General features: G+C 44.6%; 1 protein-coding gene across 3 annotated transcripts in view; it reads right to left on the reverse strand.

Moving 5' to 3' along the window:
- GPC3 (glypican 3) overlaps window positions 1–17,375 on the reverse strand; it is a 249,630-nt gene that overhangs the window by 64,092 nt on the left and 168,163 nt on the right. For all 3 annotated transcript variants that reach the window (XM_028714644.2, XM_028714643.2, XM_028714641.2), the window contains one exon: window positions 4,658–4,778. In XM_028714644.2, the coding sequence (XP_028570477.2) occupies window positions 4,658–4,778 (121 nt within the window). The remainder of the gene's footprint in view (window positions 1–4,657; window positions 4,779–17,375) is intronic.

The raw sequence follows: 17,375 nt of genomic DNA on the forward strand, positions 1-17,375 counted from the left end.
TTTCTTGAACAGATCTCTGGTTCTTCCCATTCTGTTGTTTTCCTCTATTTGTTTGCATTGCTCGTTTAAGAAGGCCTTCTTGTCTCTCCTTGCTATTCTTTGGAAATCTGCATTCAATTTCCTGTATCTTTCACTATCTCCCTTGCATTTTGCTTGCCTTCTCTCCTCCGCTATTTGTAAGGCCTCGTTGGACAGCCACTTTGCTTTCTTGCATTTCCTTTTCATTGGGATAGTTTTCGTTGCTGCCTCCTGTACAATGTTACGAGCCTCCATCCATAGTTCTTCAGGCACTCTGTCCACCAAATCTAAATCCTTAAACCTGTTCGTCACTTCCACTGTGTATTCATAAGGGATTTGACTTAGATTGTATCTTACCGGCCCAGTGGTTTTTCCTACTTTCTTCAGTTTAAGCTTGAATTTTGCTATAAGAAGCTGATGATCTGAGCCACAGTCAGCTCCAGGTCTTGTTTTTGCTGACTGTACAGAGCTTCTCCATCTTTGGCTGCAGAGAATATAATCAATCTGATTTTGATGCTGCCCATCTGGTGATGTCCATGTGTAGAGTCGTCTCTTGTGTGGTTGGAAAAGCGTGTTTGTGATGACCAGCTTGTTCTCTTGACAGAACTCTATTAGCCTTTGCCCTGCTTAGTTTTGATCTCCAAGGCCAAACTTGCCAGTTGTTCCTTTTATCTCTTGCCTCCCTACTTTAGCATTCCAATCCCCTATAATGAGAAGAACATCCTTCTTTGGTGTCACTTCTATAAGGTGTTGTAAGTCTTCATAGAATTGGTCAATTTCAGTTTCTTCAGCACCAGTAGTTGGTGCATAAACTTGGATTACTGTGATGTTAAAAGGTCTGCCTTGGATTCGTATTGAGATCATTCTATCATTTTTGAGATTGCATCCCAGTACAGCTTTCGCCACTCTTTTGTTGACTATGAGGGCCACTCCATTTCTTTTACGGGTTTCTTGCCCACAGTAGTAGATGTGATGGTCATCCGAACTGAATTTGCCCATTCCCGTCCATTTTAGTTCACTGATGCCCAGGATGTCAATATTTATTCTTGCCATCTCATTTTTGACCACCTCCAACTTACCCAGGTTCATGGTTCTTACATTCCAGGTTCCTATGCAATATTTTTCTTTACAGCATTGGACTTTCCTTTCGCTTCCAGGCATATCCGCAACTGAGCGTCCTTTCGGCTTTGGCCCAGCCGCTTCATCAGCTCTGGATCTACTTGTACTTGCCCTCCGCTCTTCCCCAGTAGCATGTTGAACGCCTTCCGACCTGAGGGGCTCATCTTCCAGCGTCATAACTTTTATATGCCTGTTGTCTTTGTCCATGGAGTTTTCTTGGCAAGGATACTGGAGTGGCTTGCCGGTTCCTCCTCCAGGTGGATCACGTTTGGTCGAAACTCTCCACTATGACTTGTTCATCTTGTGTGCCCTGCTTAGCGTAGTTCATAGCTTCTCTGAGTTCTTCAAGCCCCTTCGCCACGGCAAGGCAGTGATCCATGAAGGGGGGGGGTACCTTTACCTTTACTATTTATCTACTTGCACTTAGGGGTGCTTTTGAACTGCTAGGTGGGCAGGAGCTGGGACCGAAAGACGGGAGCTCACCCTGCCATGGGGATTCGAACCGCCGACCATGCGATCGGCAAGTCCTAGGCACTGAGGTTTTGCCCACAGCACCACCCGCGTCCCTCTTGAGACTCCTTAGGGTAGTGATAAAGCGGGATATCACATCCAAGCTCTTCTTCCCCTTCTTACTGACTGGGTGGCTCTAGGTTGTTGATGGCAGGGACCCTTTTGGCATCCTGCTACAGAAATAGTCATTGGCCTTGGAGCCTGGACCATTACAGCATCCAATTTTCCCCACAACTGGCAGTCAGATGCCCTAGTGAGATGCCCACCAGGTGGGCTTAAAGGCAACGGCTCTTCCACCTTCGGCAACAGGTTGTCTGCATCTCAGCATGGAGTTTTGTCTTTAACCATTAATGGCTGCTGACAGACCAGCCCTCCACAAATTTGCCTCATGTCATTTTATAGTAATCTTAGCACAGGATAGGAAGAAACTAGACTGGAATTCACTGACATATCTCTGGGTGGATTTGCTGTAGATCCCCTTTCTAGGTTCTGAGAAACGCACCTTCCTTCTAGCACTTATTGTCGACAAGCTCTACTACACAGCCCACCTGGTGCCTTCCAGATGCTTTAGACTACAATTCCCATCAGTCCCAGTCAGTACAGCTCATGCCCCAGGTTGAGAAAGGCTGCGTATCAGAGTGTGCAATACAGTGGTACCTCATGTTAATTACGTAATTCGTTCCGGAGGTCCGTTCTTAACCTGAAACTGTTCTTAACCTGAAGCACCACTTTAGCTAATGGGGCCTCCTGCTGCTGCCGCACCGCCGGAGCACGATTTCTATTCTCATCCTGAAGCAAAGTTCTTAACCTGAGGTACTATTTCTGGGTTAGTGGAGTCTGTAACCTGAAGCGTATGTAACCTGAGGTACCACTGTACTTTAAAATCAAGGAAGGAATCCTTTAACTGCCCCCCCAAGCCATGCTGTTAACAAACTTTTCCCTCCGGTTTTCCGAAGAAGTAGGCAATAAGCTCATGGCAGCTTATGTTCCATTATTAAAATTAATTAGTCTTGAAGGTGCTACTGGACCAGGATACACTTGCAGCTTATCAGCTTCCCAGCACTTGCACAAACTTCTTGGCAGATTTTGGGTTCCCATGCTGTTTGTTTCCTTTATCCCTCAAGAACATTGGAGACCGTTAGGCTTTCTGGTCGAAGAGCAAGCCATCTCTCCGCCCCCCCCCCCCACTTCCTTAAGTGAAAGGCTGATTCTGCAAGCTAATTTATAAATTGGTTCACGTGCATCCCAAAGATCTGTCAAGATATGGTAGGCCTGAAATATTTCCAACCATCGGCTGCACCGTAACCTCTGGAAGAGAAACCATTTCCCTTCTAAAAGCCTTTCAACCTGCTAATGATCCAGCCTGCCCGATGCAATTTCTTTTCCAGAGTCACAGCCTTAAGTTGACTTATGAATTACAAATTACGGAAACTGTGCATTTGATCACAGCAATAATCATTTGACTATAACTTCCTCCCTCCCTCTCTGCTCCCCCCTTTACCACCTCCAGCTTCAAGCTCAGGAACTGAATAACTACTGTTGTGACGTGGGGTTTGTGATTTCAGCTCTCTTGACACAATATGCGGGAGTCAGTTCTCTAGTAACACTTCTTTATTAAAGCAAACAAGACTGAGACCTGAGGAGGGAAGAGATACATTTATAGGGACAGGGAACTAGCTAGAAAGGATACATTTCGGAGGGAACAATATCAGGCAATCACAGTCCTGCCTTTTGGAGGGAGCCAATAAGACAGAGGATCCAAATACAGCAGCTTAAATGAACCAATAGTAGCTGTACCCTCTGGAACCAAAAGGCAGTTACTTTACCCTAATGCAAATACAGACAATAATAATAATACAGATATAAAATCCTTTGACTCAATACACAACAACTACACACTCACTCTTTGATTACCCTCTGAAGTTTTAATTGCTTTTTTCAAGGCTGATAATTAGGGAATGGGGTCCACATTTGAAACAAATGCTTTGCCTTTTGCAGGGAAGTAGCCTCTGGAACTTAATTGTCTAATACTATAGAGAGTATGGACATTTCTTTGGCAGAGACCTTAAGCATAACTGTTTGGAAGACCTTAAGCATAACTGTTACATCGAAAGAGCACTTTGTTCCAGGGCTAATCCAAATGCCAAAATTTTCTGTCTTCTCTCTTCCAACCTCTGTTTTGCACCCACCACCCCTGTTTTTACCTTCCCACTATGAAATTATCAGCATATATGAGTTGAGGAAGGAGTCCTCAAGGCAGTGCTGGCCTTTCTACAAAAATGTTAACATCATGTGGAAGAAATAAGAAAGAAATCTATTGGGAAGACACCTTAAAAGGAACGCAACTTAAAAATCCTAGGGCTTACATTGCTACCTTCCTCCACAGCAACAGATGGCGCTGTTGCATTACACATTCCTATTAGGAACAACACAACCAGCTCTCTTATTCCATACATTCATATACAGTGGTACCTCGGGTTACATACGCTTCAGGTTACAGACTCCGCTAACCCAAAAATAGTACCTTGGGTTAGGAACTTTGCTTCAGGATGAGAACAGAAATCATGCTCCAGTGACGCGGCGGCAGCAGGAGGCCCCATTAGCTAAAGTGGTGCTTCAGGTTAAGAACAGTTTCAGGTTAAGAACGGACCTCCAGAACAAATTAAGTATTTAACCCGAGGTACCACTGTATCTCAACAGGGTCTCCCCTGACCTGACTCAAAATATCTTAAGTACTGAACAGTTCCTCAAGGAACAGCTTTTAGCCTCAGCAACTGACCTGGAAAAATACACTCTTCAGGTCTAGATTCAGGTACAGCCACAGCCAACCCTGGCCTCAGCTATGCACAGCTTTGGCTTCCAGTATGGGGTAATTTCTAAAGAGGGAACAATGTCTCCATGGGTTTTTGAATGCAGATTACTAAATTGGAAAACTGGGTCATTCTGAACAATACTCAGTGTTCATCAATGATTCAGCCAGAAGCATCTACGAGAGAGTACGTGAGCTTACCTGATTAATGTGTTTCAGCTTATCAATGATCTGGCTAACGACGGGTTCAGGTCCTTTCACCTTGAGTTCATGGTTGCTGAGCTGGGTCTTTCCTCCGTTCCTCACTGCCTGGCGGGTGTACCTGCAAGGGCATGACAAGCATGAGTAACACAAATGGTGTGCAAGACTAAAGAAGATGCTGTCTGAGGGTCCCAGAAGGAGGCACAAAGTGTGGTATTCCCCCCCCTCCAAGAGTCTAAGGCAGATGTTTCAAAAATTTCTTGAAGAGGCAGAAATTGAGCAGTGAAGTTGGGGTGTTGGGAGAACCTTCATTTTTTGAGTTACCCAAGTTCCCTCTGCCATTTCCAAGTCTTGATAACAATTCCCTTGGTTCCATCTTGTGGAACAACAGCCACAGTGCATGACACCTGGTGCAGGTGTCTTATGCTTTGAATAATCTGTAAGTGCTCTGTTCCTGTTGCTTTTGAAGCAGCAAAGGCAGGCAAGACAAGATCAGCTCAGAAAAACATCTATTTTAGCAAAGATCCTCATTAAATTAAAAACAATAACAGCAAAGGTGGGTGGGGGAAAGTGAGCAGAATAACAAGCAAAGCAGAATGACCAAGAGGATGGAGCCAGGAAAAGTTGCAGCACCTGGGACTTCACAGTTTAGAGAAAAAGCAAGGAAGAGGTGACATAATAAGACCTTCATGACATTATGCATGGCATGGAGAAAGTGGAGAGATAAAAGTTTCTCTCTCTCCAATGAAGAGGACTGCATGTTGGAAGATTCAAGGCAGTTAAAAAGAAGGCCTTCTTCACACAGCTCATAGTTAAACTGGAACATGGGCTCCCTCAGAAGGCAGTGATGGCCACCATCTGGGATGGCTTGAAAAGAGGATAAGACACATTCATGGAGAACCCTATTGATGGCTACTAGCCAGGATTGATGGCTACTAGCCAGGATGGCTATGCTTGGCCTCCATGGCCAGAGGCAGTTGCTGGAGGCGAGGAGGGTGCTCTTGTGGGTGTCCACCATGAGAGCAGGGTGGTGGGCTAGGGGGGCCCTTGGCATGATGCAGCAGGCTTCTCTTATGTCCTTATGTAAGTGTTTTGGTCATTTGCAAAGGATCACTTTAAAGCTATTTCATCACATAAATGTATATATAGTATTTCAGATCTTCCATTTATCGCGTAAGACTGGGGGCAGCACCCACATTCACAAATAGCTGGCACCAGGTGGGCTTCTTATCTGGTCATAAACAGTTGGCAAAGCTGACAAAGCGTGTTCTCCTTCATAGAGGGGTGGGGTCTGACAGGCCACCCCTCTGTTGCTGGGTGGGATTGTATAGATGGCCATAGCTGTTTGAGCTGCTGAGGAAATTTTGATGTTGCCAATTTGTGGGATGGACCAAGGGTTTTATATACTGAGCACACGGCATTGAGCGTTCTCTTTCGCTGCATGCACCGGATCACCTGGAGCGCTCGGACCGTCTGGAAGACAGTGGAGCGATCTTCTCATTGTCTGGCTACATTTCTTTATTTCGCCCTTCTTTTTAATCCTCTCTAGCCCCTTAATTAATTTAATTCCCCTTTTTTCCTGTTTGATTTCCCACCCCTTGCCCTGCCCCGTGGGAAGGTTCTCCCTGTATCTGTGAGCACTGCCTGTGCCTAATCCTCCTTGGCTTGCCTTTCCCAATAGGGAGAGAGCCCCCTTTCTTTCGCAAAAAGGTTTCCCCCATTTTGCCTGTTGGTTAATTGTGGGGCTAGTCAGGGCTGTTCCCAGCTTAGCTGGAATCACCTTCGTTTATAGTATTCCCGAAGGCTGGGCCTCGTCCTTAGTCAGAGGTTCTTAAGAGCAGAAGCAGTGAGACCTGCACAAATCATTCCAGCCTAAGGCCTGCTACTGTTCGCAGTGAATTGCGGAGTCTCTGTGACACAGGACTCACCCTCCCTATAGAAATGTGTCTGTTTGCTCGCAGGCTCAGTAGCTCAGTGTGTGTGAATTGCTGCTGCTGTATATCTGAGGCAGACAGAGTGGAGCCAGTGTCTCTCTGTGCCTCCAATGACTATGAGCACTCTGTGTAGGCTCTTTAACTATGCTGTTTCTGAACAAGTTTATTTTCTTCAAGTATCTTTTGCCCTGATCGTGACGGTTGCCATTTAGACATCTATTTTACCTCATATTCCTTACAGGGACTGTTCAGTCAGTCAGTCAGTCAGTTTTATTTCACATAGCCAAAGGCTGTCGCAATGTACACAGAATCATTCAACAATTAAAAGAAAATATACTGGATTGATTCAAAAAACTTAAAACATTTATATTATCAAGACATTACCTACTCTAAACAAAGCTATAAAAGTACCTTAATAACAAGTTAAGACATTAAACAATAAAATTTATAAGCTAAAATTATCATATGGCCAGTAATATATTTAAAAATAGTGCTAATTAATACAATGTGCAATTATATTCAGAGTTTGATGATAAAGATAGAATATAGCTTGAGGGTCAAATAAATTCATCTCCTTTACAGTTGGTGGCTATATAATTTGCTCTAGTTTTCCTAGCGGCAGTTGCAAAGAGTGCTACACACCAGGTCACATACTTATCTGTGTCTGCGAGGAGATATAAAATCATATCTGGGGGACCTTGTCATTATAGTGCTAAAGATCTTTCTCTTCCTTCATTATGCAAGGGGAAGCAAAAGATATAATGCATAAGGTCCTCTACTTCAGGACATCCCCTAATGCAAACACGTTCATTTGTTGGTCTGCCTCTGTGTCTCCCATCTCTAAAAGCAGAGTTTATTGTATTCAATTGTAACTCTGTAAGAGCTTTCTGAAGTTGCACAAAAGTCAGTTCAAAACGTATGTTCATGGGCCTCTCTAAGTTTAAAATACAATGGGGCGCATGTAGATGTGCACATAGAGTTTAGATCGTTTTTAGTTGCCACTGCCCTTATGGTTCGTTTAAAAATATTTTTCTGTGAATATAAGGGGAGTTCTTTAATGTCAGTCACTGAGAGGTCATATTTGCCCATCAGTTGGGCAGCATGATGTACCCAGTTTTTAAGGGGTAATCCATTTGAGAGCTCAATCAGGCATTTTTTTGGTAGCCTAGTGCTGTCCATCTGTTGAACTCTAAACCAGTAACAGAGAATTCTTTTATCTATTTGGCTCTCTATGCTCAACATGCGAGTTTCCAACCTGACCATGGCAGATTGCATGTCTTTGGGTAAACCTAAAAGAACTCTTAAAAAATAATTCTGTGGGGGTTCCAGACCGGAGACCTTTGAGGTACCCCAAACCTCAGCACCATATAAAATCTGGGCCATTGTTTTTGCTTTATACACAGATAGAGCTGGGTTGACCAGATTTCCACCTTTACAGGCAGTGAATTTCAGAATAGCTTTTGCTGATTTAAAGGCTTGCAATTTGATATTGGATAGCTGTGTATTCCAAGATGCCGTTTCTGAATAAATCAATCCCAGATATTTAAACGTATTTACTTGGTTTATGATGTGTTCATCCAGGTGCCAAACATGCTTTTTTGAACGCTTCCCAAATACAATGACCTGCGTCTTATCATAGTTTATAGATAAAGCATTCCTCATGCAATATGAACTTAATTTCACAAGCAGCCGTCTCAGGCCCACCTGGGTTCTAGGTACAAGTACTAGGTCATCAGCATACATTAAAACTGAGAGTTTTTGGTTGAGAATTGTGACAGGGGCAAACTGTAGGCTCTCCTGTTCTTTAACCATGTCATTAATATAAAAATTAAACAGGAAAGGCACCAAAATGCATCCCTGTTGACTCCAGTACAGTGGTACCTCGGGTTAAGAACTTAATTCATTCCGGAGGTCCGTTCTTAACCTGAAACTGTTCTTAACCTGAAGCACCACTTTAGCTAATGGAGCCTCCTCCTGCTGCTGCACCACTGCTGCACGATTTCTGTTCTCATCCTGAAGCAAAGTTCTTAACCCGAGGTACCATTTCTGGGTTAGCGGAGTCTGTAACCTGAAGCGTCTGTAACCTGAAGCGTCTGTAATGGTTTTAATTCTGGTGGTGAGATGGCCAGCCAGATCCACCTTTACTTGTATCGATGTGTCAGTATATAATGTTTTGTTGAGAAATAATAGACGGAGGTCTATATTTGTCTTTTCCAATTTTTGCCACAATGCATGTCTTGTGACCGTATCAAAAGCTGACTTTAGATCGATAAAGGCGACATAATTTTTGCTTCAAATTATGGATGTATTTACATAGCAGAAAGTTCATCACAAAGCACTGGTCCAATGTGGATTTCCCTCTTTGGAAACCTGCCTGGACTTCAGATATCCCCTTATTTGTATCTGCCCATTCTTCCAGTCTCCCAAGAAGGAGCCTGGCATATAGTTTAGAGGCTACATCTAACAAACTATAATTGGCAGGGTTTTTCTTATCACCCTTTTTATATATTGGGGCAGTTATACTCAGCTTCCACCCTTCTGGTATGCGACCTGAGCTGTTAATGTATGAAAACAGTTTTGCAAAAATGGGTGACCAGAAATCCGGTCTTATAGATCTCCATTGGGACCATGTCTTCTCCTGGAGCTTTATTGGCTAGTTGGCTTACGATTAGCCTCTTAATCTGATTGGGTGTGACGTCTGGCCATTCTGGCAGTTCTGATAACTGAGTCTAGTAAACTTGTGGGGGTGGGTCAGGACAGGGGCCATATATTCTTGTAAAATATGTCACCCAATCCTTTCCTTGGACAGATGCTTCTAACGAGTAGCCCAGCGCATTTGTGCCTTGGGCAACCAGATGCCAAAATTTCCGTGAGTCCTTTTGAAGTGCTGCGTCTCCCAATTCTTTCCACTGTTGTTCATAATATATTTGTTTCTTGCTTTTAAGTAATAATTTATAATTGTATCATAATTGGGCTACCTCAGCTTGTAGAGCAAAATTGTGCGTATCCTGTTTTAACTTCAGTTTTCTAAGTTCCCTAGATAGGCATTTTTTGCTATTCTGACATTCCTTATCAAACCAAGTCTGTCTTTTAAACCTTTTGTTTTTTATTACACTAGTTGTGGTCATCAGTGGGCGCATTCGGTTAATTATTTTCTCATAAAGTCCGATTATGTTTCCTGTTTCTAACAACATTTTCCCCTTTAATAAAGAATTTTTTTTCTTGGACCTGTGCATTCCATTTTAACCTTCCATTTCCAAGTATCAGATATTCTGTTTCATTCAATAATTTAGGAAAGGCAGGAGAAACAAATGATGTCAGAGATAACTCAAGTGGAAAGTGGTCACTTTCCGCTCTGGGAATTATCCTGGAGGTATCTCGGTTAATCGGCACATTATTAGAAGTTAGGATATAATGTATGGTGCTAGTACAGTGGTGCCCCGCAAGACGAATGCCTCGCAAGACGAAAAACTCGAAAGGGTTTTCCGTTTTTTGAGTCGTTCCGCAAGACGAATTTCCCTATGGGCTTGCTTCGCAAGACGAAGCGTCTTGCGAGTTCTTGCGAGTTTGTTTCCTTTTTCTTAAAGCCGCTAAGCCGTTAATAGCCGCTAAGCCGCTAAGCCGCTAATAGCCGTGCTTCGCAAGACGAAGAAACCGCAAGATGAAGAGACTCGCGGAACGGATTAATTTCGTCTTGCGAGGCACCACTGTAAATCCTCTGGGGGAGATAAAAGTAAAATAACCCTCTTGATCCCCTTGTCCATGCCCATTGCATAACAAAAGGTTATGCTTAATTATAAGTTCACAAAGATATTTCCCAGCACAGTTAGAGATGGTATCCATTGCTGCCGTCTGACAGATTTCATGTTCGTTCTCCAAGTTTAGTCCATATAATATTGTATTTTGTGGGGAAACAAGGCCGATCCGGGCATTGAAGTCGCCTCCCAAGACAAGCCAAGGGTTGAGTGACAGAGAGTCTATACTTTCAAGTAGTTGGTCAAGTTTTTCCCAATATGATCTCAGTTCCCCCACAAGACTTTACTGGAGGTATGTACATGCAGATACAGTAAGTATTTCTCAGGAGACTATCAGAAAGGGACAACACTAAAAAATTAGGGGTGGTCAACGAGGGACACTGTTGAATTGATACATTAAGAGAGGTTGACACCAGCACCGCCAGTCCCCCACTAGGTCTTCCATACTTTACAGTTTTAAGAGCTGGTTGAGTGTAACTTGTAAAATCCTGTACAGTGATACCTCTGGTTACATACGCTTCAGGTTACATATGCTTCAGGTTACAGACTCCGCTAACCCAGAAATAGTACCTCGGGTTAAGAACTTTGCTTCAGCTTGAGAACAGAAATCGTGCAGCAGCGGCGCGGTAGCAGTGGGAGGCCCCATTAGCTAAAGTGGTGCTTCAGGTTAAGAACAGTTGAAGGTTAAGAACGGACCTCCAGAACGAATTAAGTACGTAACCAGAGGTACCACTGTAATTCAACCATAGTGCCTTCTTTTGCCCAAGTTTCTTGAAGAAAGATGATAGCATGTGTTTGTAGATAGGAACAGAAATCACTGTCTTGGATCTTGTTTGGCCACCCTGTTACACTCCATGAAAGAAATTTAATTGTTTTACAGTGATTTACTGTCAATTGCTGGCCAATGTACTCTCGGAGTTTACCAGTTTTTGAGGCAACTAGCTAATGCTAGTGGAATAATCCAGATGTTTGATTATATCAGTCGTCGTACATAAAGTACTCGCGTTTGTGTTCACTGGGCCTTTTCTTTGCAAATTGCTCACCAGCGGGGATTCCTTGGGTGTATTTCCCGACTCCTCCTCATCTAAGTATCTCATCTTTGTCCAATACTCCGGTGGTTCTATAGTTATCATTCTGTTGTGGCCATTGGGTCTATTATCAATCTCTGCCTCCAATTCTTTAATCTCTTTCAATGTCTGGCTCATAAGATCAAGCTCTTCCTGAGGGAGATTCCTAAAGGAGCTGAGCTGAGAAAATCCTCTTCCAAAGGATTTACAGAGTGCTCAGATTCATGAAGATGATTTTCTAGAGGAATCGGCTGTTCCTTTTGGCTCACCTGGTTATTTTGATGTTGGGCATGACCCTGCGAATTCAACTCAGGCATGTCTGTTTCCTCCCCACCTGTCAAGTTATTTTTGTGATGTCATTACTTCCATTGGGGATCCAGGCTTTGGTTTTGTGAGCCCCTCTGAAGCACCAGTCCTCATCTTACACAAGGGTGCAACAATAGAATTGCGAAATACCGGGTTGGAAAAACTCCTCTGCTTGACAATCTGAAGTTCAGCTTGTGAATCAGTGAGGGCAGTCTAGTGGGGGGGGGAGTTAACATAATTTTTTGGATTTGGTTTGTGGTATTCAAGGGTTCAGTCCCAACTAAGTCCAATGCCAGAGAAGTCCAATGCCAAGTAAGTCTGATAAATGTTGTTTGGAATGCTGAGCATCTTTCCAGTTAGGAGTTTGATCTGGCCTTCCACAAATTGTCATGCAGATCTTTTTTGGTTGGAAGATTAAATAAGAAGAGCCGCTGCGCGTTCTATGTTGAGCTTAGGGGTCTGCTCTTGTTGTCGCCAATTCCCTTTGGTACTTTGGTGTTCTGTTAATGCCTGCTTGTCATTAACTGATAAACTGTGGACCTCTTTGGATAATTGGGTTATTTGAGAGGCAATACCTCTAATTTGTTGGAAGATATGCTCAACCGTTCTTGCAATTAGAGATAATTGGGTGCTCTCCCTACTTGTTATTCCTTCCTCTCTGAGCGGCACAGAATCAACTTGCCCCATTGCTGGATCCAGTTCCACACTCTCACCTTGAATACTCTCCCCGCACTCACAATCATCTTCAAGAGGAGAAAACTGGTTTTTTGTTGGAACTATAAAAGCAGATTTGTTTTAAAAGTCCTCTATTTTAGATTGTTTGGGAACCGGTGAGAGAGCTGCATCCTCTGGGTCCCTGTAGCGTTTACTAGCAGGCATAGTATAACGATGGAAAGCAAACAAGGAGATGGTTCCTTAACCACAGAAGAGAGAGAAAATAGAAAGTGCTCGGTTTGTTCAATTTAAGAGCTTCTCTGTGTGGTGACTGCCAGGAGTTCCAGGAACAAAATATAGAAGGGAGATGGCGGTTAATAGCTAGCAGCTAGTGGCCTGCCCAGGTTGCGTCACAGAACTTGCCCAAGATGTTTCTCATAGCATAGACAAGAAGGTGCTGATAGAATCTCAGTAGGTTGGTAAGTTTAAAAGTAGAGAAGTAAGAAAAAGGAAAAATTACTTCCCTAGGTAGCAATCAACACTAATTACAGTCCTGTTATATGCGGAGCTCTGAAGCCTGCTTGCTAAGCCATTGCCATCTTGGAACCGCCCCCCGGGACTATTCTATTGCTGGGTAGTCCAGCCTATTTGTGATATTATTGCCCCCCCCCAAAGAACTTTGGGTTTCTTGAGGGGTGCTTCCCTCTAAAAGGGCAAGCAGGGGTACCTGGACAGGCAGTGGGCTGCCTCGAGTCTATTTCCCTGGAAACATTTATGTCTGGCCTAGCAGGTGATCCTAGGGCTTTGGTCCGCTTTGCCCTAGAATTCGATGGCCTCTGGCAACATTCGATGGCCTACTTCCACCTTCCACCCAGGGCCTTCTTCATTGACTGTGATCAAAGCTCAGGGGCCTCCCATCTAGTAAGGAGGGAGAGAATTTTCCTCCTTCTGGCCCCCTTTTCCTGATTCACAATTTTTCCAGAACTGGGCTGGGCACAAAGCATTGGTTTCACCAGTTCCTCACATTGTTTAGTTTTTTGCAGACTATGGCAGGGCCTTCGCAGATGTCTCCAGAGCTTGCTTCTCCTGCAAAGGATGACTTGCTGATGCCCCAGGTGCCTTCTTCTGGAAGAAAGCGTCTTCGGAGGCAGCGATCCAGGAGGAGGGCAAAGAGGAGCAGGGAACATGATTCCACTTCCTTGTCAGGTACATCATTCCTGAGCTCTGATGATGATTCAGATGTCACCTTGGACCTCTACGGGGGTCAGGGTGAGGTTGTCCCAGGTCCTTACAGATCATCCTGGATAGCTCAGCTGGTCAACGCGTGGTGCCGGTAATGCCAAGGTTGCAGGATTGATCCCTGTATGGGACAGCCTCATACCCCTGCATCTTGAAATCTTCCTCTGAAGCAAGTGTTGCTTTGTCAGATCCTATCATTGCTAGGTCAGTTAAATTTTGCACGCAGGGTGGTTTCTCCAGGCTGCCCCTTCTGTTCCTGCTTGGCCAGGTTGTCTCATGGCCCGGGGTCCCTTCATCATCATGTACTCTGGCCTTGAGCCTGGCGTGGCAAGGCAATCACATGTGACCTAACTTTTATTGAGTTTTCCCCATTGAAGTGCCGGCACACATCTGGACTGAGGGACTGTCGGGTCTGTCTTGATCTGATAACCCGGTAGTGGTGAGTGTCTTGGCAAAACGGTCCTCATGCTCTGGCAGAGTCTCCGCCCCTTTTATGTGCTTTCTAGCTGCACTGCTTAAGGTTTAATATAGTGTTTTCTGCTCACTTTATTACAGGATCATATAATGTTTTCACTGACGCTCTATCCCGTTTTTTCAGATGGAGAGCTTCAGATTCTAAGCTCTGGACGCCCAGCTATAGCCAGACTTTTCTGGAGCTCCTGTGGCACTTTGGCAACAATTAATTATTACGGGGAGTAGCAGCTTCCGTTTCCCCTTCCGCTTTTAGGTCTTATGAGAAGGCCTGGACTGATTTCTTACCTTTAGCTGGCAGTCCTTGGCCATTCAAAGGAACTTACCCAATCCTCAGATCAGGTGCTGCAGTACTTGGCTCACCTGTTGCACATCGGACGTGCTATTAAAATAATCAGGATTCAGTCTGCTGCAATTTCCTTCTTTGGTTAAGCTTATTTTTCCAGAGACCTTTGCGCAAAGTATGTTGTGCACAGGGTCTTGGAAAGCTGGAGTAGGCTCCAACCTCCCGGCACTGTGGGCAGGGAGCAGGTCACTTTGACCTTCTATGCATTATCTTCAGCAAGTTAAGACTTGTCTGCTGGTCAAAGATTGAGGTGAGACTCCTTTCTGCTGTGTATTCCATTGCAATTTTGTGTGCTGTGTGTTGGGGAAGTTGTGTTGGAGCCAGCACAGGGTGGAGAGTCTTAGAGGCTTATCGCTGCAGAACATTTCCTTATCTGCTTTGGAGCTTGTTGTTAGAGTCAGGAGCTCTGACCAAGTGGGTGGGGGTGCCACCATCAGGCTTCTGGCCAATGGTGAGGCGCGCCCTTGCCTGGTTATGGATACCAGAAAAATTTGGCTCTTCATACCCCTGATGCTGGCCTGCTCCTAGCGCACGAAAGTGGGGCCCCGTTAGCCAGGCATCAGTTTGTTCATGTCATGCGCAAGCTATTGCAGCCTGGCTGCTTGTCTGCCACTGAATGTGCGCCTCATTCATTCTGGGGCCTATCAGTGGACAAGATTCAGAATACCGGATGTAGGAGCAGCTGTGCGCAATTTGGATTGTCCGCCACAGCATCGTGCACTGGGCTGGCAAGCACGCTGATGAGTCTGGACTGGGGTGCCATCTTGGCCTTCCTGCCCATGTGAACATATACTGGGTGTCCAGATGGGGAATGCTTTGGGAGCAGTTCCTCCCTTTGGTGCAGTTGAGTGTGACCTGTGAAGGTCCTCCCGCAGCACTGGCGGTACAGCTGGGTGAAAATGATTTGCCATCTCCACCCAGCATAAGTTTGTGTTCCTGCATGCGAGAGGGCTTGGATGAGTTGATGGCAGCTCTCCCTGGATTCAAAATATGTTAAGGCATTGGTTTAAAGTGGTCTGGAGGGGGGGTGGAGCACCTGTCCCCTCCAATGCGCAAAGGTATTCCGTTAAAAGAACCCAGGGGCTCGCCATGCTTTCATCTGAATCCCTGGTGTGGGGTTTGGGCCACGCAAGCCCCTGGGAGCATGCGGGGAGAGGTGAGGGTATGGTGGCCAGCTCCATTTTCCTCCCCAATATTGTTTTCCCTTACTGGCTTTCGCTGGAATCCAGAAGTCAGTTCTGTCCCTGGGCGGGGACAGATAGTTGTAACCAATGCCTAAGCAACCACTCACATTTATGTATTTTAATAAAGTTGTGTGAATTGTGATTTATTTGGGGGGTGGCTTGGGGACCTTGACATGCAAGAGAGAAAATAGGCCGATTTGGGTCCCAGGTGCTTTCTTATTTATTTCATTTTACAGATTTATAAACCGCACAGCCAGAGCAGCGTGTAATAAGATACCATACAAATTCTAATAGCAACAGAGCCATTTCTACCTGTATGCCACTAACCCTCCTTCTACCACCTCCAATTTGAGCACAACATTCATGACCCCCCCCCCCCGGGAAATCCCTTCCACATAACCTGCAATTCCACCCCTCTCCCGGCCAGGTGAATGCAGGGTGTGAACATGCGCACTCCATGCACCCCAGTCTCCATGGTGGAGGGGGGCCGGATCCACATTATGCTTTTAAAGCACAATTTAGCTCACATGGCTTTCTCCCAAAGCATCCTGGGAACAGTAGTTTGTTATGGAAGCTGAGAGGTGTTAGGAGGCCCCTTTTCTCCACACAGAACTACAGTCCCCAAAGTTCCCTGGGAAGAGGGAATGACTGTTAAGCCACTATGAGACCTGCAGTCATGTCAGGGGAATGGAGGGTCTCCTAATAACTCTCCGCACCTTAGAAAACTACAGTTCCCACAATGCTTTGAGAGAGCTCATGACTGTCCAAGTAGTATAACAGCACTTACAATGTAAGGTGTGGGTGTGGCCTATGGATGGTATGCCCTCCCCTTTTCATGGTTCTAGTCTGGTGGCCCAAGTATGGCTTGCCTAAGCCTCTGGTGGACTACCATATGCAGATGTATTTGGCTTCGAGTCCCTGAAGATGGGAGGGGAAATGGAAAGGAAACAAAGAGTCTGCCAAGCTCCAGGCAGCCCACCTCCACTTCTGCCTTGTTTGCTTACGATTTGTATATAAAACCTTTACACAATATGTTGGCAATAAAAGCAAAATTGGAAACTAATTCATCTCCAGGAGCAAAGCAGGAGTTTAGGGAAGTGGTTGAAGTCTTTTAAGTAATAAGGGAATAAACTGAGAAAAGGGAAAGTTTAAGATGAATTATGTTTGTGCAGGATCCAATTCTCTTCTTCACTGTTTGGTAACAGCAGCATATTCTCACAATACACTTGAAAAAAAAGTTGTTTTGAAAAGGGAACTGTGTCATCTTATTCAGGAGAGAATTATAAGAATAAACCACCACCAAGAAGCTTATGAAACTCTGTCAATCTGAACACATATTAGGATTTGAGATTTGAGAACTGAGGAAACCCTGACATGTGTGTAAAATCCTTCAATTAGCAAAGAATTCTCCAAGCCTTTGTATATACATTTATAAATTGGGAATGGGCCACCTGGGAGACGTATATATTGCCAGCATTTTGCCATCAACAGGCAACATCTTTTGTAAACACAGTCTTGTTACTTTTCACCCCTCCATATGAGTTTCTCCAACAATTCTGCAATTTCACAGCCAAGAGCCTCTACACCCCATGGAGATTTGAAGAGAAAAGCTAGTTTCCCTTGGAACATTTCATACAAACATAGTATGCACAGCCATTCATTCATCAGCCCTGGCTACCACTGATGTGAAACCAAGGCAATGGAGCTTTAAACCAAATCCTGGGGAGAAGGGAGACAATATTATCTTCTTCTTATTACAAAT

Source organism: Podarcis muralis, chromosome Z, assembly GCF_964188315.1.
Source record: "Podarcis muralis chromosome Z, rPodMur119.hap1.1, whole genome shotgun sequence".
NCBI classification, from domain to species: Eukaryota; Metazoa; Chordata; class Lepidosauria; order Squamata; family Lacertidae; genus Podarcis; species Podarcis muralis.